Source organism: Mauremys mutica, chromosome 4 (genome assembly GCF_020497125.1).
Source record: "Mauremys mutica isolate MM-2020 ecotype Southern chromosome 4, ASM2049712v1, whole genome shotgun sequence".
NCBI lineage: Eukaryota > Metazoa > Chordata > Testudines > Geoemydidae > Mauremys > Mauremys mutica.
The window spans coordinates 158,239,022-158,262,910 of record NC_059075.1 but is presented as its reverse complement, the minus strand read 5'-3'; the positions used below and the strand labels follow the sequence as shown (position 1 = coordinate 158,262,910).

Sequence of the window (23,889 nt, the reverse complement as noted above, 5' to 3'; positions counted from 1 at the left end):
CATAACCCAAACCCCGCAGTTCTCCCCGCAGCTCCCCCCACCCCATAACCCTGCAGCTCCCCCCCACCCCCCGTAACCCCAACCCCACAGTTCTCCCCGCAGCTCCCCCCACCCCCGTAACCCCAACCCCGCAGTTTTCCCTGCAGCTCCCCCCACCCCATAACCCTGCAGCTCCCCGCCACCCCCCGTAACCCCAACCCCACAGTTCTCCCCGCAGCCCCCCCCACCCCATACCCCTGCAGCTCCCCCCACCCACCGTAACCCCAACCCCGCAGTTCTCCCCGCAGCAGCTCCCCCACCCCATAACCCTGCAGCGCCCCCCCACCCCCCGTAACCCCAACCCCTCAGTTCTCCCCGCAGCTCCCCCCACCCAATATGCCTGCAGGTCCTACCACCCCCCGTTACACCTACCCCGCAGTTCTCCCCGCAGCTCCCCCCACCCCATAACCCCGCAGCTCCCCCCAGCCCCCGTAACCCCAACCCCGCAGTTCTCCCCACCGCTCCCCCCACCCCATAACCCCGCAGCTCCCCCCCACCCCCGTAACCCCAACCCCGCAGTTCTCCCCACTGCTCCCCGCACCCCATAACCCCGCAGCTCCCCCCAGCCCCCGTAACCCCAACCCCACAGTTCTCCCCGCAGCTCCCCCCACCCCATAACCCTGCAGCTCCCCCCCACCCCCCGTAACCCCACCCCCACCCTTCTCCCCGCAGCTCCCCCCACCCCCCGTAACCCCAAGCCCTCAGTTCTCCCCGCAGCTCCGCCCACCCCATAGCCCTGCAGCTCCCCCCACCCACCGTAACCCCAACCCCGCAGTTTTCCCCGCAGCTCCCCCCACCCCCCGTAACCCCAACCCCACAGTTCTCCCCGCAGCTCCCCCCACCCCCATAACCCTGCAGCTCCCCCCACCCACCGTAACCCCAACCCCCCAGTTCTCCCCGGAGCTCCCCCCCCCCCTTCTCGCTGCAGCTCCCCCCACCCCCCGTAACCCCAACCCCATAGTTCTCCCCGCAGCTCCCCCCACCCCCCGTGACCCTGCAGCTCCCCCCCGCCTCCGTAACCCCAACCCCGCAGTTCTCCCGCAGCTCCCCCCACCCCATAACCCTGCAGCTCCCCCCACCCCCCGTAACCCCAACCCCGCAGTTCTCCCCGCAGCTCCCCCCACCCCATAACCCTGCAGCTCCCCCCACCCCCCGTAACCCCAACCCCGCAGTTCTCCCCACAGCGCCCCCCACCCCATAACCCTGCAGCTCCCCCCCCACCCCCGTAACCCAACCCCACAGTTCTCCCCGCAGCTCCCCCCACCCCATAGCCCTGCAGCTCCCCCACCCCCCGTAACCCCAACCCCACAGTTCTCCCCGCAGCTCCCCCCACCCCATAGCCCTGCAGCTCCCCCCACCCCCCGTAACCCCAACCCCATAGTTCTCCCCGCAGCTCCCCCCACCCCCATAACCCTGCAGCTCCCCCCACCCCCCGTAACCCCCAACCCCACAGTTCTCCCCGCAGCTCCCCCCACCCCCATAACCCTGCAGCTCCCCCACCCCCATAACCCCAACCCATAGTTCTCCCCGCATCTCCCCACACCCCATAACCCTGCAGCTCCCCCACCCCCCATAACCCCAACCCCGCAGTTCTCCCCGCAGCTCCCCCCACCCCATAACCCTGCAGCTCCCCCCCACCCCCCGTAACCCCAACCCCACAGTTCTCCCCGCAGCTCCCCCACCCCCATAACCCTGCAGCTCCCCCCCACCCCCCATAACCCCAACCCCGCAGTTCTCCCCGCAGCTCCCCCACCCCATAACCCTGCAGCTCCCCCCACCCCCCGTAACCCCAACCCCACAGTTCTCCCCACAGCTCCCCACCCCATAGCCCTGCAGCTCCCCCACCCCCGTAACCCCAACCCCATAGTTCTCCCCGCAGCTCCCCCCCACCCCATAACCCTGCAGCTCCCCCCACCCCCGTAACCCCAACCCATAGTTCTCCCCGCAGCTCCCCACCCCCCATAACCCTGCAGCCCCCACCCCCGTAACCCCAACCCCGCAGTTCTCCCATCAGCTCCCCCCACCCCCGTAACCCCAACCCCACAGTTCTCCCGCAGCTCCCCCCACCCCATAGCCCTGCAGCTCCCCCACCGCCCCTCACGCCAACCCCCCAGTTCTCCCCGCAGCTCCCCCCACCCCATAACCCTGCAGCTCCCCCCACCCCCGTAATCCCAACCCCGCAGTTCTCCCCGCAGCTCCCCCACCCCCCATAACCCTGCAGCTCCCCCCACCCCCCGTAACCCCAACCCCACAGTTCTCCCCGCAGCTCCCCCCACCCCCATAACCCTGCAGCTCCCCCCCACCCCCCATAACCCCAACCCCGCAGTTCTCCCCGCAGCTCCCCCCACCCCATAACCTGCAGCTCCCCCCCCCCCCCGTAACCCCAACCCCACAGTTCTCGCCGCAGCTCCCCCCACCCCCCTTAACCCCAACCCCGCTGTTTTCCCTGCAGCTCCCCCCACCCCATAACCCTGCAGCTCCCCGCCACCCCCCGTAACCCCAACCCCACAGTTCTCCCCGCAGCTCCCCCCACCCCATAGCCCTGCAGCTCCCCCCACCCACCGTAACCCCAACCCCGCAGTTTTCCCCGCAGCTCCCCCCACCCCATAACCCTGCAGCTCCCCCCACCCCCCCATAACCCCAACCCCACAGTTCTCCCCGCAGCTCCCCCCACCCCATAACCCCGCAGCTCCCCCACCCCCCGTAACCCCAACCCCACAGTTCTCCCCACAGCTCCCCGCACCCCCATAACCCTGCAGCTCCCCCCCACCCCCCGTAACCCCAACCCCACAGTTCTCCCCGCAGCTCCCCCCACCCCCCGTAACCCCAACCCCGCAGTTTTCCCTGCAGCTCCCCCCACCCCATAACCCTGCAGCTCCCCCCACCCCCCGTAACCCCAACCCCGCAGTTCTCCCCGCAGCTCCCCCACCCCATAACCCTGCAGCTCCCCCCACCCCCCGTAACCCCAACCCCGCAGTTCTCCCATCAGCTCCCCCACCCCCCGTAACCCCAACCCCACAGTTCTCCCCGCAGCTCCCCCACCCCCATAACCCTGCAGCTCCCCCCCACCCCCCGTAACCCCAACCCCACAGTTCTCCCCGCAGCTCCCCCCACCCCATAACCCTGCAGCTCCCCCCACCCCCCGTAACCCCAACCCCATAGTTCTCCCCGCAGCTCCCCCCACCCCCCGTGACCCTGCAGCTCCCCCCCACCCCCCATAACCCCAACCCCACAGTTCTCCCCGCAGCTCCCCCCACCCCCCGTAACCCCAACCCCGCAGTTCTCCCCGCAGCTCCCCCCACCCATAACCCTGCAGCTCCCCACCCCCCGTAACCCCAACCCCGCAGTTCTCCCGCAGCTCCTCCCACCCCCCGTTACCCTGCAGCTCCCCCCCACCCCCCGTAACCCCAACCCCATAGTTCTCCCCGCAGCTCCCCCCACCCCCCGTGACCCTGCAGCTCCCCCCCACCCACCGTAACCCCAACCCCACAGTTCTCCCCGCAGCTGCCCCCCCCCCATAACCCTGCAGCTCCCCCCACCCCCCGTAACCCCAACCCCACAGTTCTCCCCGCAGCTCCCCCCCCCCAATAGACCTGCAGCTCCCCCCCACCCCCCGTAACCCCACCCCCACTGTTCTCCCCGCAGCTCCCCCCACCCCATAACCCTGCAGCTCCCCCCACCCCCCGTAACCCCAACCCCACAGTTCTCCCCACAGCTCCCCCACCCCATAGCCCTGCAGCTCCCCCCACCCCCCGTAACCCCAACCCCATAGTTCTCCCCGCAGCTCCCCCCACCCCATAACCCTGCAGCTCCCCCACCCCCCGTAACCCCAACCCCATAGTTCTCCCTGCAGCTCCCCCCACCCCATAACCCTGCAGCTCCCCCCACCCCCCGTAACCCCAACCCCGCAGTTCTCCCATCAGCTCCCCCCACCCCCGTAACCCCAACCCCACAGTTCTCCCCGCAGCTCCCCCCACCCCATAGCCCTGCAGCTCCCCCCACCCACCGTAGCCCCAACCCCGCAGTTCTCCCCGCAGCTCCCCCCACCCCATAACCCTGCAGCTCCCCCCACCCCCCGTAATCCCAACCCCGCAGTTCTCCCCGCAGCTCCCCCCACCCCCATAACCCTGCAGCTCGCCCCCACCCCCCATAACCCCACCCCCACAGTTCTCCCCGCAGCTCCCCCCACCCCCATAACCCTGCAGCTCCCCCCCACCCCCCATAACCCCAACCCCGCAGTTCTCCCCGCAGCTCCCCCCACCCCCATAACCCTGCAGCTCCCCCCCACCCCCCGTAACCCCAACCCCACAGTTCTCCCCGCAGCTCCCCCCACCCCCGTAACCCCAACCCCGCAGTGTTCCCTGCAGCTCCCCCCACCCCATAACCCTGCAGCTCCCCGCCACCCCCCGTAACCCCAACCCCACAGTTCTCCCCGCAGCTCCCCCCACCCCATAGCCCTGCAGCTCCCCCCACCCACCGTAACCCCAACCCCGCAGTTTTCCCCGCAGCTCCCCCCACCCCATAACCCTGCAGCTCCCCCCAACCCCCCTTAACCCCAACACCACAGTTCTCCCCGCAGCTCCCCCCACCCCATAACCCCGCAGCTCCCCCACCCCCCGTAACCCCAACCCCACAGTTCTCCCCACAGCAACCCCCACCCCCAAAACCCTGCAGCTCCACCCACCCCCGTAAACCCCAACCCACAGTTCTCCCCGCAGCTCCCCCACCCCCCGTAACCCCCACCCCCCAGTTTTCCCTGCAGCTCCCCCCACCCCATAACCCTGCAGCTCCCCCCACCCCCCGTAACCCCAACCCCGCAGTTCTCCCCGCAGCTCCCCCCACCCCATATCCCTGCAGCTCCCCCCACCCCCCGTAAACCCTTCCCCGCAGTTCTCCCTTCAGCTCCCCCCACGCCCCGTAACCCCAACCCCACAGTTCTCCCCGCAGCTCCCCCCACCCCCATAACCCTGCAGCTCCCCCCCACCCCCGTAACCCCAACCCCACAGTTCTCCCCGCAGCTCCCCCCACCCCATAACCCTGCAGCTCCCCCACCCCCCGTAACCCAACCCCATAGTTCTCCCCGCAGCTCCCCCCACCCCCCGTGACCCTGCAGCTCCCCCCCACCCCCATAACCCCAACCCCGCAGTTCTCCCCGCAGCTCCCCCCACCCCCCGTAACCCCAACCCACCAGTTCTACACGCAGCTCCACCCACCCCCGGTAACCCCAACCCCACAGTTCTCCCCGCAGCTCCCCCCACCCCCCGTGACCCTGCAGCTCCCCCCACCCCCCGTAACCCCAACCCCGCACGTCTCCCCGCAGCTCCCCCCACCCCATAACACTGCAGCTACCCCCACCCCCCGTAACCCCACCCCCCCAGTTCTCCCCGCAGCTCCCCCCCCCCCATAACCCTGCAGCTCCCCCCACCCCCCGTAACCCCAACCCCACAGTTCTCCCCGCAGCTCCCCCCACCCCATAGCCCTGCAGCTCCACCCCACCCCCCGTAACCCCAACCCCGCAGCGCCGCCCCCCCCCATCACCCTGCAGCTCCCCCCACCCCCCGTAACCCCAACCCCACAGTTCTCCCCGCAGCTCCCCCCACCCCCGCGCCATGACCCCGCTACCGAGGCGGGGCGCGCAGCTCCCTGCTTCGATCATGTGACTCCCCCTGCGAGTCACCTGACCCATGGCGAGTCCCGCCCCTTCCGGAACGTCACCGCGGTCCACTCGCCGCAGTTACCATGGAAACGGGGAACCCCCCCCCCTCCGTGCTGATTCCCAGCGGAGACAGAACCATGGCAACCGAAGCGTCACCCCCCGTAACCAGCAGAGACACCCTGCGGCGTCACCATGGCAACCGCCGGGACACCCCCCCCCCCAGCGACCCCTGGCGCCGTCACCATGGCAACCGCCGGGAGCTGGCTGGACACTGGGCCGGGGCCGGGCGGATCGGTGCCCAGACCCCGGGGAGCTGCTGCTCGGGGCCGGGCTCCGCCCCGGTTCCCCTAGCGCCCGGCCCGGCCCGGCTCCCAGCGGGGTCCGGCCCAGGCAGCCCGGCAGGAGACGGCTCGTCCCGCCCGAGGGGGCTCGGCAGGGGGCGCTGTGCTGGGGGTGGGGAGCTCGGCAGGGGGCGCTAGGGGCCCTGGGCTGCAGGGTGGGGGGCTCGGCAGGGGGCGCTGTGCTGGGGGTGGGGGCCCCGGGAGGCGCTAGGGGGGGCCCTGTGCTGGGGGTGGGGGGCTCAGCTGGGGGGGCTGTGCTGGGGGTGGGGGGCTCAGCTGGGGGGGCCTAGCCCCGGGATGAGACGCTGCATCGCCCGGCTGGTGGAGCGGCTGGATGCCCCCCTGCGGCGCTGGGGCTGCTGGGCCCCATTGAGCCTGGCGCCCTGGGCTGGCACCGGCAGGAGCAGGAGGAGATGCTGCCCGATCCCGGTGCCAGCCCCTGCCCACGGCGGTGCCCAGTGACGCCCCCGGGGCACTGGTGGGAGGTTGTGCCGGAGCAGGGGGCGGGCGGGTTTGACCGGGAGGGTTGCAGGGGGGTTACATTGGGGATGGGAAGGAAGCTCCCTGAGCTGTAACCTCAGCCAGGAGCGGGGTGAGGAGCCGTGACACCGCCTGCCCCAGAGGCCTGCCCCAGAGGCCGGACAAAGGGAGGAGGAGCAGGGGGAGGGGGGAGAGCTGCTGGAGGAAGTTTTGTTTGGGCTGGGGGGGGGTGCAACGCAGGGAGCCCCAAGCTGGGTCTAAGCTCCCTGCCCCCCCCCCCCGAGGGACCTGGCTGGGGGGTCCTGGTTGTGCCTACAAGCTCCGCTTGGGACTGTGCTGCTGCCGTGTTACTGGCTGGCTGAGAGTCCCGGGGAACCGCAGGACCAGGGGTGCAGGGCCTGACTCCCCCACACGCTGTGCCAGAGGTGCAGGCCAGCAGGGGCCCATGCTCTGCCCCCAACGCGCCCCACCTCTGGCTGCCTGTCAGTGCCCCAGAGTCGCCCTCCCCCGAGCGGGGCCAGCGTGCCCACCTGCTGCCCCTGCCCTCACCCTGCTGCCCTCTGCCCTCACACCCTGCTGCCCTCACACCCTGCTGCCCCCGCCCTCACGCTGCTGCCCTCACACACCCCTGCCCTCACACCCTGCTGCCCCTGCCCTCACCCTGCTGCCCTCTGCCCTCACACCCTGCTGCCCTCACACCCTGCTGCCCCTGCCCTCACCCTGCTGCCCTCTGCCCTCACACCCTGCTGCCCTCACACCCTGCTCCCCCGGCCCACACACCATGCTGCCCTCACACACCGCCGCCCTCACACCCTGCGGCCCCTGCCCTCACCCTGCTGCCCTCACACCCTGCTGCCCTCACACACCCCTGCCCTCACACACCCTGCTGCCCTCACACACCCTGCTGCCCCTGCCCTCACCCTGCTGCCCTCACACCCTGCTGCCCTCCTCTGCCCTCACACCCTGCTGCCCTCACACCCTGCTGCCCTCCTCTGCCCTCACACCCTGCTGCCCTCACACACCCCTGCCCTCACACCCTGCTGCCCTCACACCCTGCTGCCCTCCTCTGCCCTCACACGCCCCTGCCCTCACACCCGGCTGCCCTCACACCCGGCTGCCCTCACCCTGCTGCCCTCACACCCTGCTGCCCTCTGCCCCCCAATCCAGAGTCTCCAAAACTCATCAAATCACCTGTGTGCATGCGGGGTGTGTGTGTGTGGCGGGGGGGGGGTTGCACAGGAAATACTCCCTGGGCTTTGAATTCCGTGGGTAAAGGGGGGTCAGTGGGGGCTGGGAACACAGGGCATGGGGGGCACGGGGGCCTTGGAGGTTGGGGGCATCTGTTGGCGCTGGGAAGGGGGAGTTGGGAGACTGGGGGGTGATTACCAGCCCCCTTCCCAGGGCAGGTAGGTGGGAGCGTGGGGGGCTGCTCCCCCGGATACCACCAACCCCCTTTACCCCCTGGCTACTGGGGAGAGGCCAGGGAGGCCCTGCCAGGCTAGGAGGGGTTAAGGAGCTGTCACGTGGGGGGCGGGGGGCGGGGGAAACCACTGGACAGGACACGTCTCCCCGCCCAGCTGGGGATGCGGAAGCAAAACCCTGGGCAGGGCCAGCTGCAACCACAGTGTGAGTGCTGCAGGCCGGATTCGAACCCAGCTCTGGGAGGGGAGCAGTGGTTAGAGCGGGGGGGGGCTGGGAGCCAGGACTCCTGGGTTCTCTCCCCGGCTCTGGGAGGGGAGTGGGGGCTGGTGGGTTAGAGCAGGGGGGGCTGGGAGCCAGGACTCCTGGGTTCTCTCCCTGGCTGTGGGTGGGGAACAGGGGCTGGTGGTTAGAGCAGGGGGGGCTGGGAGCCAGGACTCCTGGGTTCTCTCCCTGGCTGTGGGAGAGGAGTGGGGGCTGGTGGGTTAGAGCAGGGGGACTGGGAGCCAGGACTCCTGGGTTCTCTCCCTGGCTGAGGGTGGGGAGCAGGGGCTGGTGGTTAGAATGGGGGGGGGGGCCCGGGAGCCAGGACTCCTGGGTTCTCTCCCTGGCTCTGGAAGGGGAGTGGGGGCTGATGGGTTAGAGCAGGGGGGCTGGGACCCAGGACTCCCGGGCTGTGGGTGGGGAGCAGGGGCTGGTGGGTTAGAGCACGGGGAGGCCAGGAGCCAGGACTCCTGGGTTCTCTCCCTGGCTCTGGGAGGGGAGCGGGGGCTGGTGGGTTAGAGCACGGGGGCGGGAGCCAGGACTCCTGGGTTCTCTCCCTGGCTCTGGGAGGGGAGTGGGGGCTGGTGGGTTAGAGCACGGGGGCGGGAGCCAGGACTCCTGGGTTCTCTCCCTGGCTCGGGATGGGGATCCAGTGGTGAGGGCGAGGAGCCAGGACTCCTGGGTTCTCTGCTCACAGGCCCCGCTTTGCCCCCCCAGCCCGGGATGGATGTGGGTGCCTACCTCTCCCGGATCGGGTACCAGGGCCCGACAGAGCCCACCCTGGAGACGCTGCGGGGGCTGCACCGTTGCCACCTGTTCTCGGTGCCCTTTGAGAGCCTGAGCGTGCACTGCGGGGAGCCCATCACCCTGGCGCTGCCCCTGCTCTACGACAAGATCGTCCGCCGGCGGCGCGGCGGCTTCTGCTACGAGAACAACGGGCTCTTCCTGTGGCTGCTGCGGGCGCTGGGCTTCTGCGTGGTGGGGCTGGCCGGCCGCGTCCGGAACCGCTTCACCGGGCGCCTCGGGCCGCCCCGCGACCACTTGGTGCTGCTGGTGCGGCTGGGGGGCCAGCGCTTCCTGTGCGACGTGGGCTTCGGGGACGGCTTCCTGGAGCCCCTGCGGCTGGAGCCGGGCCTGGAGCAGCCGCAGGAGGGCGGCACCTTCCGGCTGGGCCTGGCGGGAGGCGTCTGGGCACTGGAGCGGCTGCGGGCGCCGGGCGAGGAGGGGCAGCTGCTCTACACCTTCACGCTGGAGGAGCGGGAGCTGGGAGACTTCGCCGCCATGTGCCGCTACCACCAGCAGGCCCCCAGCTCCATCTTCGCCTGCAAGTCCTTCTGCAGCCTGCGCCAGCCGGGCGGCGGCCGCCTCACCTACATGGGCTGGCGCCTCCTCGCCACGCAGGGCGGGGTGCGCACGGAGACCCCCCTGCAGCCCCACGAGATCCCCCCCCTGCTGCAGCGCGCCTTCGGGGCCCAGCTGACCGGGACCCTGGTGCCCAAGGACCAGGACATCCAGCCGCCCCCCGAGGGGGAGGAGATGGGGCAGCTCCCCCCCACTGACTGAAGACGCTCTGAGAAACGAGGTGGGGGGACAGACCCAGAGATACCCCTGACAGCACCCTTGGGTGCCCGGCTCGGAGAGCTGTAAAACAGGCCGGCCAGGGCAGAAACCTGGATGGGGGGAGCTCCTGGGCCCAAAGGGAAGAACGAGGGGTGGGCTGGGAGCCAGGACTCCTGGGTTCTCTCCCCAGCTCTGGGTGGGGAGCAGGGGCTAGTGGGTTGGGTTGGGGGTGGGTCAGGATTCCTGGGTTCCATCGCTGGCTCAGACACTGACTCTATGATCCTGGGTGGGTCCATCCCTGCTGTGTATTGAGCGTGAGCTGTGGGGCAGGGCCTGAGCAGCGAGGGGGCCCTGATCCCTGGGGGTGAGGGTCCTTGCAGGGTCCAGCACCGTGCCAGTCACTCTGGCCCCCCAGCTGTGTCCGCCCACCCCCTCCCCACCAGTAAAGGGCAAGAGGCTCAGGACCGAGGTTCTGGATTCATTTATTTATTCCATAAAAGCTGCTTCGCCCCCTCAGTGCGGGGGGATAAACGCCCCTGAAGTCCCCTATTTACAGACGGGGGCGGCTGCCGTGATGGGCAGGCTCCGGGCCGTGCCGAGGTGCGGGGGTGAGGGCAGGGCCATGCCCAGCTGCTGCAGGGTGCTAGGGGGGGATCCCCTGGGCTCAGCGACAGCAGCAGCCGGCTCCGTGCCCAGCTGGGGGGGAGGTGCCCGGGGGGGGGGGGGGGCAAGGCCCAGGCCCCACGGGGGCGCCATGCCCAGCGGGGGGGGGGGACCCGGGGGGGGGGGGGGTAGGCCCAGGCCTCCAGGAGGCTCCATGCCCAGCTGGGGGGGAGGTACCCGGGGGGGGGGGGGGGGCAACGCCCAGGCCGCCAGTAGGCCGAGTGCCCCGCTGGGGGGAGGTACCGGGGGGGGGGAGGGAGCTAGGCCCAGGCCTCGATGACATCGTTGGGCTCCGTGCCCAGCTGGGGGGGAGGTGCCGGGGGGGGGCTAGGCCCAGGCCTCCAGGAGACTCCATGCCCAGCTGGGGGGAGGTGCCCGGGGGGGGGCTAGGCCCAGGCCTCGATGACGTCGTCGGGCACGTGCCCCGCGGGGGGGGAGGTACCGGGGGGGGGGGGGGGGGGGCTCGGCCCAGGCCTCGATGACGTCGTCGGGCTCCATGCCCAGCTGGGGGGGAGGTACCGGGGGGGGGGCTAGGCCCAGGCCTCGATGACGTCGTCGGGCTCCATGCCCAGCTGGGGGGGAGGTACCGGGGGGGGGGCTAGGCCCAGGCCTCCAGGAGGCTCCGTGCCCAGCTGGGGGGGAGGTACCGGGGGGGGGGCTAGGCCCAGGCCTCGATGAGTCGTCGGGCTCCATGCCAAGCTGGGGGGGAGGTACCGGGGGGGGGGCTAGGCCCAGGCCTCGATGACGTCGTCGGGCTCCATGCCCAGCTGCTCGGGCGTGCGGGTCCCCGCCAGGCGCTGCCCGTCGAAGAAGAAGCGGAGCTGGCGGCCGCCCAGCCCCATGGCCTCCTGGTAGCGCTCCATCAGCCGGTGCAGCGGCTCCGCCTGCCGGGGGTGGGGGGTTAGCGGGGTGGGGGCACACGCCGCAGACATGCCTGGGAGGGGGCACTGCAGGGACTGGCCCCAGCATCCCTCCCAAAGCAGCCCCTGGTGGAGCGGGGCCTGCCCCAGACCAGCCGCTGCCCCCCGACTGCCCCAGCCCCGCCTCAGCCAACAGCCCCCCCAGCCAACAGCCCCCCCCCGACTGCCCCAGCCCCCCCCCAGCCAACAGCCCCCCCCGACTGCCCCAGCCCCCCCCAGCCAACAGCCCCCCCCGACTGCCCCAGACCAGCCGCTGCCCCCAACTGCCCCAGCCCCCCCTCAACCAACAGCCCCCCCCAGCCAACAGCCCCCCCGCCGACTGCCCCAGCCCCCCCCTAGCCAACAGCCCCCCCGCCGACTGCCCCAGCCCCCCCATAGCCAACAGCCCCCCCGCCGACTGCCCCAGCCCCCCCATAGCCAACAGCCCCCCCCGCCGACTGCCCCAGCCCCCCCTCAGCCAACAGCCCCCCCGCCGACTGCCCCAGTCCCCCCTCAGCCAATAGCCCCCCCGCCGGCTCAGCTCCATCCGCCTCCCTGAGGCTGTGACAACCCCCCCATCCCCCTCCCTCGGCAAACAGCACCGCACAGCCCCCTGGCATGGCCCCTCCCGCTGCAGCCCCCCTTACCCTGGGCACGTTGAGTGTGAGCTGCGAGTCCTTCTCCTGGCCTCGCACCGTCAGCCGTAGCTCCCCAGGGCCCGGCCCGGCCCCCGGTTCTCCCCCGCCCTGCGGCTCCCCGGCTGCCACGTCCACCACGCAGTCTGCAGGGGACAGACGGACAGAGAGAGCGGGAGGGGTGGGCAGCTGGGGGCGCTGCGCTGATCGCTCCTGTTACCCCCGTCCTGGCTTGGGGGACCCCCGCTGATATCAGACCCCCCTCCCCCAGCCTGGGGGGCACAGCATGCACTTTGGGGCCAGGAACCCAGTTTCTGCTACCCGCTCGGGGCTCGTCAGCTGGCCGCCATGGAGGAGAGAGGCCTGGTGCGTGGGGCGACCATGAGCCACCAGTGCGAGGCGGCCACGGGGGAGGCCAGGGGACCCCAGCGCGGCTCAGGCGGCTGCAGCAGAGATGCTGCCGGGACAGCTCCGCTGGAAATGCGTGTGCAACACCGGGCGCCCCCAGAACACAGAAACGTGGGGCGGGAAGGGACCTCGACAGGTCACCGCGCCCAGCCCCTGGCCAAGCAAACATAGGCCGGCCCCGACAGCTGTTTGTCCAACCTGTGCTGAGACCCCCCAACCTCCCTCAACCAGTTCCAGGCCGAGCTCCCCTTGCAGTTAGACTGGCTCCTAATATTCGACCTGAATCTCCCTGGCCGCGGAGAGCCCATCGCTGCCTGTCCTGCCCCCAGCGAACCCGGAGAATAACTGATCCCTGCGACGAAGGGGGAATTTTCTGTAGGAGTCTCACGCCTGCCTCGGTTTCCCCTATACTTTGCACGGCTACCCAGTGCCGTTTGCTCTCAGGGCAGCCTAAGACACGGGTACACGCATCACCGCCCTGGCTGGTGCAACAAACAGTCATTAAACAACTGGCTGAAACCGCCCCAGATCAGCAGTGGGGCCAGAGAGCCGATGGCAGCGTTCGTGACTCCTGGCCCCACGCTCTCAGCGGGAAGCTGGGCACAGACCAGGGGCTGGGAGGGCGAGGTGGGGGCTCTCACCGGGGAACAGGCTCAGGAAGGAAGTCAGAGAGCGAGTGAGAGAGACAGACAGAGCCTGCCCCGAGGGGCTCCCCACAACCTGGCGGGGCCCTGGGCTGATCACAACGGACTGGGCACCCCTCTGCGCTCCCTGTGCCGTGGCCAGCTAACACACCCGACTACGTGCCAGCGCTGTGGGACTGTCCCTGCCACGCTGGGCGAGGGGCACCGTCCCGGCAGCATGGGCACGTCTCTGCCAGGGTCTGGCTCAATGGGACTCGCTGGGCAGAGCTCACGGGGGAAGCAGGAGGCTGCAGCCCGGAGGTTCAGTCCAGGCCGCGTGGCCGACCCGGGAGGGAGGGAGGGAGACCCCAGGGGCTCTGGCACACGGAAGGGATTTCCCCTGGCTCCGATACCAGCCTTCACTAGAGCTGACCCCTGCTACAGGCCCCTCCGGCTGCTCGGTTCTAAACTCACCCAGGTCAGGGGTTCGGACCCCTCCTCTGGACCATCCCTTTGTCCCGGTGCCCAGAGCTGCACCTGGCCCTCCAGCTGGGCCAGCCCACTGCGCATGGGACAGCTCCTGCCCTTGTCTCACATACAGCCGGAGACCCGCCTGTCCCACGACCGCGGCCCGCCCGCGCCTGACCCGCTCGGCCCGCAGACCCTGCCCCGAGTGCGGCCCCAGCCAGCGAGGCCCCAGTCTGCACCTCTGCCAAGAGAAGCCCCCTGCCCCTCACTCACCAATGATGTCGGCCACGCCCAGGCCCAGGCCCTGGGGGGTGCTGCCGGGGGGCAGCTCTGTGTCTCGCAGCAGCAGCAGGATCTGCTCCGGCCGGACCTGCAGCCTCCCAGCCATGTGCTCCACCACCGCCTGCAGGGGCTGTGACTGCGCCGGGGGAGGGGACAGTCAGGGAGGGACAGACGGACACTCCGGCTCAGCCTGGCACCCTGCCGGGCTGTTCTGGGCCAGTGTGAGCCATGCAGCGGGGCTGGCACGGCAGGTGCCAATCGCCTGGTACATTCACCCCCGAGTGACTCCACCTGGGCCCAAACAGTCCCTGGGCTATTTCCGAGCAGATCCAGTGTCGGGCAGTTCCGCTGCCCCCTGCAATCAGTGCCAACCCCACCCTGTCCTCCCAGCAATACACTGGGGAGTGTGGGGGGTGAACCAGCCCCTTGACACCCTCCCTCCACCTGGCTGCTGTCCTGCCCCCTATCCTGTCCTGGCACCTCCCATGCCCTACCCACGCCCGGCTGAGCGGTGCGCTCTGAGACCCTCCGCCCCACAGGGGCATGGCCGGGGTCTGCACGCTGGGCAGGGGCTCGCTCAGAGCCCGGCTGTGGGGGCAGGGCTGGAGATACGGTGTCTGCACGGGGGGAAGGGCGTGGGGCTGTGGGGTACGTACGGCCCGCGCGGGGGGAAGGGCGGGGGGCCGGGCGGTGGCACGGGGGTACGTACGGCCCGCGCGGGGGGAAGGGCGGGGGCACGGGGGTATGTACAGCCTGCATGGGGGCCTGGCTGTGCCGAAGTGGGACTGTTCGTACTGGGGGCTGGGAATGCTGGGTGCCGGCCTTTAAGTATCTAGCAAAGCAGAAGGCCGAATGCCTGACACTCTGTCTCCTAGCAACGGATGGTCCGGCCCCTCCCTGCAAAGGTGCCTCTAAAGGTGTGGGAGACAAAGGGGTCAGGTGACCTCCTAGCCCGGGAAAGAAGCTGAGCAGAGAGGAGGGGCCGGAGGGGTTGGGCAGACTGGAGTTGGCTGGGGAACAGAGGGGAGGCAGAGAGAGAGGGCTCTGACCCCCCAAGGGGGGTTATGGGGCCCCAAGATGGACCTAACCGGGGGGGATCCTGTTATCTGTGCCGGCATGGCCTGTGTTGGACTGTGTTCCTGTCGTCTAAATAAACCTTCTGCTTTCCTGGCTGGCTGAGAGTCCTGGTGAATCGCAGGGAGCCCGGGGGTGCAGGGCCTGACTCCCCCACACTCCGTGACACCGGCACACGTTGAGGGGATGGGGGGCTCACTCTCCAGCCACATGGGGACGTGGAGGAGCTGAGAGGTGGGGTGCGGGGGGGTGTCACTCACCGTCTCCACGGCGACGCGGTGGATCTCAGCCCGGCACCGCACCTTGAGCTGCAGCTGCCGGGACGCGGGGGACGGGGGCGGCTCCACCAGGATCACGTCGTCCTCGGGCGGCTCCTCCCGCAGGCTGCGCTGGGCGGCTGACAGCCACGTGTTGAGACCTCGCAGCTGGCGCGCCACCTCCCTGGGGGGCAGGGCGGTCAGACCCCCACAGATCCCTGTGCCCCACAGACCCCCCCACACACCTCCCTGGGGGGCAGGGCCATCAGACCCCCACACCCACCTCCCTGGGGGGCAGACACCAATAGCAAAAGGTTTTTTAGCCATGTAAATAGGAAGAAAACCAAGAAAGAAGAAGTGGGACCGCTTAAACCTTTGAACGGAGTGGAGATTAGGGATAATCTTGGAATGGCACAATATCTGAACAAATATTTTGCCTCGGTCTTCAATGAGGCTAATGAAGGGCTAAGGAATAGTGATAGAGGGACCGATGGGAATGAGGATATGGGGGTAGACATTACGGTATCGGAGGTGGAAGCCAAACTTGAACAGCTTAACGGAAGTAAATCGGGGGGCCCGGATAATCTTCATCCTAGAATATTAAGGAATTGGCGAGTGATATTGCTAGCCCGTTAGCGATGATTTTTAATAAATCTCTAAATTCGGGGATTGTACCGTTTGACTGGAGATTAGCTAATGTAGTTCCTATATTCAAGAAGGGGAAAAAAAGTGACCCGGGTAACTACAGGCCTGTTAGTTTAACATCTGTAGTATGCAAAGTCATGGAAAAAATTTTAAAAGAGAGAGTGGTTACGGAGCAGGAGGCCGATGGCAACTGGGATAGTTTACAGCATGGATTTACGAAAGGTAGATCGTGCCAAACCAACCTGATCTCCTTCTTTGAGAAAGTAACAGATTTTTTAGACAAGGGAAATGCAGTGGATCTAATATATCTGGATTTCAGTAAGGCGTTTGATACGGTACCGCATGAGGAATTACTGGTTAAATTGGAAAAGATGGGGATTGAAATGAAAATCCAGAGGTGGATAAGGAGCTGGTTAAAGGGGAGACTGCAGAGGGTAGTATTGAAGGGGGAACTGTCGGGTTGGAGGGGGGTTACCAGTGGAGTTCCTCAAGGTTCAGTTTTGGGTCCGATTTTATTCAATCTATTTATTGCTGACCTGGGAACCAAGAGTAGGAGTGGGCTGATAAAGTTTGCGGACGACACCAAGTTGGGAGGTATTGCCAATTCGGAAAAGGATCGGGATATCCTCCAGGGAGATTTGGATGACCTTGTAAACTGGAGTATTAGTAACAGGATGAAATTCAATAATGAGAAGTGTAAGGTTATGCATTTAGGGATGACTAACAAGAATTTTAGTTATAAGCTAGGGACGCACCAGTTGGAAGTAACGGAGGAGGAGAAGGACCTAGGAGTCCTGGTTGATCGTAGGATGACTATGAGCAGGCAATGTGATGTGGCCGTTAAAAAAGCTAATGCGGTCTTGGGATGCATTAGGCGAGGTATTTCTAGTAGGGATAAGGAGGTGCTAGTCCCGTTATATAAGGCGTTGGTGAGACCTCATCTGGAGTATTGTGTGCAGTTTTGGTCTCCCATGTTTAAGAAGGATGAATTCAAACTGGAACGGGTACAAAGAAGGGCCACTAGAATGATCCGAGGAATGGAAGGCCTGTCGTATGAAAGGAGACTTGAGGAGCTCGGTTTGTTTTCCTTAACCAAAAGAAGGATAAGAGGAGATATGATTGCACTCTTTAAATATATCAGAGGGATAAATACCAGGGAAGGAGAGGAATTATTTCAGCTCAGTGCTAATGTGGACACGAGGACAAACGGATATAAATTGTCAGTCAGGAAATTTAGGCTTGAAATTAGACGAAGGTTTCTAACTATCAGGGGAGTGCAATACTGGAACAGCCTACCGAGGGAAACAGTAGGGGCGAAGGACCTCCATGACTTTAAGATTAAGCTAGATAAGTTTATGGAGGAGATGGTATGATAGGATACCGGGCTTAGTCAATAGGTTAATTAAGTGCCACACTGGTAAATAGTACAATGGGTCAATGATATGATATTCTTAACCTTTTTCCAGAGGGTCTGGCTGGAGAGTCTTGCCCGCATGCTCGGGGTTCAGCTGACCGCCATATTTGGGGTCGGGAAGGAATTTTCCTCCAGGGTAGATTGGCTGTGGCCCTGGAGGTTTTTCGCCTTCCTCCGAAGCATGGGGCAGGGGTCGCTTGCTAAAGGAGTGGGGGGATCGGTATATGTGGCCTGCATCTTGCAGGAGGTCAGACTTGATGATCATAATGGTCCCTTCTGATCTTGAATTCTCTGATTCTATGACACCCACAGATCCCTGTGCCCCACAGATGCCCCCCCCACACCTCCCTGGGGGGGCAGGGCCGTCAGATCCCCACAGATCCCTGTGCCCCACAGACCCCACACACACACCTCCCTGGGGGCAGGGGACATCCGACCCCCACAGATCCCTGTGCCCCACAGACTCCCCACCCCCCCACACACCTCCCTTGGGGGCATGGGCCATCAGACCCTGCCCCTGGCAGACCCTCCCCCAATCCCCACCTCCCTGGGGTCAGGGACCATCAGACCCCCCCCATTCCCCACATCCAGAGACTCCCCAGACAGATCCCCCCAGAGACCCTCCCTGCTCTCTACAAGGGAGGTGCCCCCAAGGGAACCCGCCCCTCAATTCCCCAACTCCTGCTGGGGCAGAGATTTCAGCAGAGACCCCCCCAGCCCCTCCTCCCTGAGGGGACAAGCCCAGCAACACCCCTCCACATCCGGGCAGCCCCTCACCGTCGGGTCCGGCCCCTCTGCCTGCGTGTGGGCTGTGGTGGGGGAGGGGGAGAGGGGGACTCGTCCCGGACCCTGAGAGAAAGAGAGAGAGGCACACGCAGGGGCTGCTGTGAAGGGGGGCTGGGACGCTGTGACCCCCCCAGGGACAACAGACCCCAAAGCCAGAGGCCACAGAGCCCGAGCCACGCCCCCACCTCCCCTTTACAACCCTCCCTCCATATACCCCCCACGGTAACCCTGCCCCCACCCCGATCCCCCCACTAGAGCCCTCTCCCCTCCCCCTATATCCCTCCATTCTAACCCTGCCCCCACCCCGATCCCCCACACTGGAGCCCTGTCCCCTCCCCCCATACACCCCCCATGGTAACCCTGCCGCAATCCCTTCCCCCACCTACGTTCTCGCTGCCCCCTGCTGCTGCGGTGGCTCCTCCTCCAGCCAGTCAGTGCAGGGGCCCTGGGGGAGGCGTGGGGCGTGAGGCCGCTCTGGCCGTGGGGGCGTGACAGGGCCAATGTCATCGACGTCCAGATCTGCCCCTGGGAGGGAGGGGAGACAGCAGCTGTGACGGCCAGGCAGGGGGCAGCTCTCCCCACAGCTGTCCCCCCAGACAATAACCCCCCCATCCAGTGCACGTACCCCGACCCCCCCATTACACAACTCCCCTGACCCCTCACCGGGCACATCTCCCCCCATCCAGCACACGTAGCCACACATTAACAGAACCCACACCTGACATGGCAAGCCCAACACCAAGGATTTTAACGACTCTGTAAACCCTGGGATGGAGAGCTGCTGATACAGTCCCTGTTTCTAAGGAAGGGAAAAAAACATGATCCGGGAAACTCCAGGCCTGTTAGTTTGACCTCAATTGTATGCAAGGTCTTGGAACCAATTTTGAAAGAGCAAGTCATTAAGGACGTGGGGTGAACGGTAACTGGGATAAACTATAACAGGGTTTTATCCAGACCGCCCTGAGCTCCTTCTCTGAGAAGAGAGCTGATGTGCAGTGGATCCAAGCTACCCGGATGTCTGGAAGGCTTTGGATCCAGTTCCACATGGGAAACTATTCGTTACATCGGAGAAGAGGGGGATTAATAGGAGAACTGGAAGGTGGGTAAGGAACTGCTTAAAGGGGAGTCTGCAACCAGTCCTACCGAAAGGGGAACTGTCAGGCTGGAGGGAGGTCGCTAGTGGAATTCCTCCAGGATCGGTCTTGGGACCAACCTTATTTAACGTTTTTATTAGGGCTGTCGATGAATCGCAGTTAACTCACACAATTAACTCAAAAAATGTCATCGCGATTAACCACAGTTTTAATCGCACTGTTAAACAATAGAATACCAATTGAAATGTATTAAATATTTTGGATGTTTTTCTACATTTTCCTATATATTGTATTCTGTATTGTAACTGTAATCAAAGTGTCTAGTATTTTTTTATAAATATTTGCACTGTAAAAATGACAACTAAAAGAAACAGTATTTTTCAGTTCACCTCATACAAGTCCTGCAGTGCGACCTCTGTCGTGACAGTGCAATTTAAACAAATGTAGATTTGTTTTCTGAATGCAGTTCTATAACAAACAGTGTAAAACCTCAGAGCCTACAGGTCCATTCAGTCCTCCTCCTTGTTCAGCCAATCGCTAAATAGAAACAAACGTGTCTCTCTTCATTGACAGGAGATGCTGCTGCCTGCTTCTTATTTACAATGGCACCAGAAAGTGAGAACAGGCATTTGCATGGCACTTGTGTAGCCGGCTTGCAAGGTATTTACATACAGGTATTTTTTAATTGTGATTAATTTTTTTTAAAGCGCTTGACAGGCCTAGTTTTTATTACAGAGCGTGGCACAAAAAGTGGGCGTGTGCTAATAAAGTTTGGGGATGACACAAAGTGGGGAGGTGTTGCCAATACGGAGAAGGACTGGAATATCCTACAAGAAGATCTGGATGATTTTGTAATCTGGAGTACACAGATTACACAGAGCTTGTAGGTACCGCGAGCCGGACCCCTCGGCCAGGTCCATTCTGGGGGGCAGTGAGCCAGACCCCCCCGTCTGCCCCTCACTCCTCGTCCCCAGCCAGCTCCAGACTGAAACCCCCTCCAGCCCCTCCTCTGCTCAGCTCCTTCCCCGGGCCAGGAGGTCACCTGACCTCTCTGTCTCCCCCACCTTTAGCATCCCCTTGCAGGGGGGGGAAGGGCCCCGGCCATTAGTTGCCAGGCGACAGAGGGTCAGCCAGGAACTGAGGCCCCCCCAGTATTCAGAGGGAACATTAAGAACATTCCCAGTTTGTCACAGGTATATTGGCTGATCACAGGCTGACTAGGAGCCGCCAGTGTGATGTGGCCATGAAAAGGCTAAGCCAGCGCTGGGGTGCATCAGGGGAGGTATTTCCGTGGAGAGGGCCGTGTCGGTACCACTATATGAGGCACTGGTGAGACTCGTCTGGAGTTCTGTATGAGAACGTAAGAACGGCCAGACTGGGTCAGACCAAGGGTGCATCTAGCCCAGTGTCCTGTCTTCCGACAGCGGCCAGTGCCAGGTGCCCCAGAGGGAATGGACAGAGCAGGGAATCGAGTGACCCATCCCCTGTCGCCCATTCCCAGCTTCTGGCCTCTCACATGTAGGGAAGATGAATTCCGACCGGAACAGGTGCAGAGAAGAGCTGCTAGGATGAGCCGAGGAATGGAAAACCTCCCTCATGAGGGGACTCAAAGAACTTGGCTTGTTTAGCCTGACCAAACGCAGGCTGAGGGGAGCTAGGATCGCTCTGTATAAATACATCCCAGGGAGCCATACCAGGGAGGGAGAGGGGTTATTGAAGTGAAGCACCAATGTGGACCCAGAACGCATGGCTAGGAACTGGCTAGGAACAAGTCTAGGCTTGTAACTAGAGGACGGTTTCTAACCATCAGAGGAGTGAAGTTCTGGAGCAGCCTCCCAAAGCCCCTAACTGGCTACACAACTGCGCTCGATAAGTGTATGGAGGGGCTGGTATGACAGGACTGCCTACAATGCCGTGCGACTGCCCGGAGCAGAAATCCCCAGCGGCCAGAGACGGGACACTAGCCGGGGAGGTTCTGAGTCACTCTCCCGGGTACCTGCCTGGTGGGTCTTGCCCACACGCTCAGGGTCTAACTGATCACTGTCTTTGGGGTTGGGAAGGAATTTTTCCCCGAGGTCAGACTGTCCGAGTCCCGGAGGGGGGGTTTCACCTTCCTCTGCAGCGTGGGACACGGGTCACTCGCAGGCTAGAACTAGTGGCAGTCTCTGTAACTTGGGGTCTTCAACCCACCATGTGAGGACGTCAGTGACTCAGCCAGAGGTTTGGGGTCTGTCATGGGGGTGGGGGGGGGTTCTGTGGCTTGTGATCAGATTGGGGGGGGGTCTCTCAGACTGTAAGGGCCCAAGTGACCATCAAACATCCCCACCCCTGTGAGGACTCTAACCACAGCCCGGCCAGACACCCCCGCCACCGAGACGTACCCCCGCTGCCTCCTCCCACTCCCCCCTGGCACATACATAGCCCCCACCTCCCCGAGGCCCAACCCCCCCCCCACTCCCGCCCAACCCCAGCCCCCCCTTACCTCCCTGCCACCGCAGGGCGGGCACCTCCTGGTGCAGCTCCGCAGGGCACAGCTGGAAGCTCCTGTTCACCTGGAGAGGAAGGGGGCATGTAACCCACAGGGCCCTGCTGCACGGGCACCTCCAGGAGGGCACCGAGCCTCAGGATGGGCACAGGAGGGATGAGCATGTCGGGGGAGGGGGGCTGGGAGCCCGGACTCCTGGGTTCTGTCCCCAGCTCCAGGAGGGGAGCGGGGTCTAGTGGTTAGAGCTGGGGGGAGGGGTTGCTCGGACACCTGGGTCCCTGTTACCTTGTTCGAGTAGACGGGCACAGTGGGGATCTCAGTGGTGCACAGAACACGCCGGCGCTTGGGGCGCGGCTGCCCCCCTGCGCCCCTCGGGGGTCTCACGAGCTCCCCCTCGCTGTCACTGCTGCTGCCCCCCACGTAGATTGGAGGTGGGGCAGGGCCGACCTGGATGGGGATGGAAGAGCCAGGGTTAGGGGGCAGGACTCCTGGGTTCTATTCTGGGATTCCTCCAGTGCAGCCCCAGGGGGGCTCCCCCCACCTGCCCAGCACCCCCTCGACCCTGCGCCAAGACAGGGGCTAGAGAGGAGCAGACCCCAAGTCCCCTCCCCCAGAAACCCCCCACAGCCACTGCCCAGAGACCCCCCCCACCTGCCCAGCGCCCCCTCGACCCTGCGCCAAAACAGGGGCTAGGGAGGAGCAGACCCCAAGTCCCCTCCCCCAGAGACCCCCCCACCGCCCCTCCCCCTGCGCCAAGACAGGAGCAGACCCCGAGTCCCCTCCCCCAGGAACCCCCCCACACAGCCCAGAGACCCCCCCTGCCCACAGCCCCTCCCCCAGAGACCCCCCACAGCCCCTGCGCCAAGACAGGAGCAGACCCCGAGTCCCCTCCCCCAGGAAACCCCCACACAGCCCCTCCCCCCACTGTCCAGAGACCCCGCTGCCCACACCCCCTCCCCCAGAGACCCCCCCCCACCGCCCCTCCCCCTGCGCCAAGACAGGAGCAGACCCCGAGTCCCCTCCCCCAGGAACCCCCCACACACAGCCCAGAGACCCCCCCTGCCCACATCTCCTCCCCCCGAGACCCTCCCCCACCTGCGCCAAGACAGGAGCAGACCCCCAAGTCCCCTCCCCCACAGCCCTGCCCAGAGACCCCCCCCCCTCCCCAGGCCACTCACCTGCTCCGCCATAGCGCAGGCTCCCGGGTCGCTCCCACCCATTGGCTTAGACCCGCCCACTCAGCCCCGCCCCTGCCCTGCCATTGGCCACGGCTCCGGAGGTTCGGTGACGCCAGACCAGGAGGCTCCGCCCCCCAAGGCGCAGGGGCCGCTGGGAGTTGTAGTTCCCACGTGGGGCTGGGCCTCGGCTCCGCCCCTCGGAGGCGCAGGGGCCGCTGGGAGTTGTAGTTCCCAGGTGGGGCTGAGGCTCAGCTCCGCCTCCGAGGTGCAGGGGATGCTGGGAGTTGTCGTTCCCAGGTGGGGCTGGGGCTTGGCTCCGCCCCCCCGAGGCTCAGAGGCCGCTGGGAGTTGTAGTTCCCGGGTGAGGCTGAGGCTCGGCTCCGCCCCTCCGAGGCTCAGAGGCCGCTGGGAGTTGTAGTTCCCATGTGGGGCTGGGGCTCAGCCCCATCCCGGAGGCTCAGGGGCCGCTGGGAGTTGTTGTTCCAAGGTGGGGCTGGGGCTCGGCTCCGCCCCCGAGGTGCAGGGGCCGCTGGGAGTTGTAGTTCCCACATGTGGCTGGGGCTCGGCTCCACCCCCAAGGCTCAAGGGCCACTGGGAGTTGTAGTTCTCACATAGGGCTGGGGGGCTCGGCCCGATGGCTGGGAAACTTGGGTGACCCACAGGAAACCCCAGGCAAGCCTGGCATACTGGCGTCGCCTCACCGTAAAGCCGGAGGATCGTTGCGCCAAAGCCAGTGTCCGCACAGAGGCACCGACATCATCAGCATCGAGGCCCCGATGATCCAGCCCCCCCTGAGGTGGAGCAGGCACCGCGCGCCCGATGTCCGCCCACCCAAACAACCTCCGTGCACCCAACGCCCCAAAGGAGAAAGGAAATGGGGAGGCCTAAAGAAAGGAAAGACAACGGTCACGCCGCAATCATGGGCCAAACCCGTCTTCCAACACCACCTGCAACGTCGGCCAACGAGCCCCCACAGCTCAAGGGTCACACTCCTAAGGACCCATGAAAAATAAACCCAGTGAAAGCGATCATCTTCGACCTCGAGGAGCACCAGTGGTGGGTTCCCAGCCTGTGTGACGAAACACTGCCCTTCGCTTTAAACCTGCTGCTTGTTAATGTCATTGGGTGACCCCTTGTGACGGTGCTGCCCGTGGGAGCCAGCTGAGGTCACTCAATCAGGGTGAACTGCAAACCAAACAGGGCAGACAAACCCCAAACG

At 65.5% G+C, this 23,889-nt stretch overlaps 2 protein-coding genes and 1 pseudogene across 2 annotated transcripts; 1 reads left to right on the top strand and 2 right to left on the bottom strand.

Moving 5' to 3' along the window:
• The first annotated feature begins 7,573 nt into the window (after positions 1-7,573).
• Positions 7,574-10,297, top strand: LOC123368512 (annotated as a pseudogene).
• An 8-nt stretch (positions 10,298-10,305) lies between these two features.
• Positions 10,306-13,718, bottom strand: LOC123369182 (basic proline-rich protein-like). Its single transcript, XM_045014541.1, has 4 exons — positions 12,593-13,718; positions 11,969-12,372; positions 10,865-11,306; positions 10,306-10,402 (listed from the first exon to the last, which is right to left on the bottom strand). Exons 1-4 carry the CDS (start codon positions 12,670-12,672, stop codon positions 10,306-10,308), a joined length of 1,023 nt encoding a protein of 340 aa, XP_044870476.1. The 5' UTR covers positions 12,673-13,718.
• Positions 13,719-13,720: 2 nt separating this feature from the next.
• LOC123369181 (NFATC2-interacting protein-like) lies at positions 13,721-22,771 on the bottom strand. Its single transcript, XM_045014540.1, has 7 exons — positions 22,671-22,771; positions 21,778-21,939; positions 21,490-21,559; positions 18,300-18,438; positions 17,905-17,976; positions 15,072-15,252; positions 13,721-13,873 (listed from the first exon to the last, which is right to left on the bottom strand). The coding sequence occupies exons 1-7, from the start codon at positions 22,710-22,712 to the stop codon at positions 13,721-13,723; spliced, it is 819 nt and encodes a 272-aa protein (XP_044870475.1). The 5' UTR covers positions 22,713-22,771.
• Between the last annotated feature and the right edge of the window lie 1,118 nt (positions 22,772-23,889).

What these genes read in the sequence shown, in the direction of transcription:
- LOC123369181 (XM_045014540.1), bottom strand. Translation starts at nt 22,712, where the DNA reads ATGGGTGGGAGCGACCCGGGAGCCTGCGCTATGGCGGAGCAG. An exon ending in CCTGCGCTATGGCGGAGCAG is followed by an intron (nt 21,940 to 22,670) that starts GTGAGTGGCCTG and finishes ATCCCCATCCAG; the next exon opens with GTCGGCCCTGCCCCACCTCC. An exon ending in CAGCAGGGGGCAGCGAGAAC is followed by an intron (nt 17,977 to 18,299) that starts GTAGGTGGGGGA and finishes TCTTTCTCTCAG; the next exon opens with GGTCCGGGACGAGTCCCCCT.
- LOC123369182 (XM_045014541.1), bottom strand. Translation starts at nt 12,672, where the DNA reads ATGGGCTCTCCGCGGCCAGGGAGATTCAGGTCGAATATTAGGAGCCAG. An exon ending in TCACACTCAACGTGCCCAGG is followed by an intron (nt 11,307 to 11,968) that starts GTAAGGGGGGCT and finishes CACCCCCGGCAG; the next exon opens with GCGGAGCCGCTGCACCGGCT. An exon ending in CCCCCCCCCCCCCCCCCCCG is followed by an intron (nt 10,403 to 10,864) that starts GTACCTCCCCCC and finishes ATCCCCCCCTAG; the next exon opens with CACCCTGCAGCAGCTGGGCA.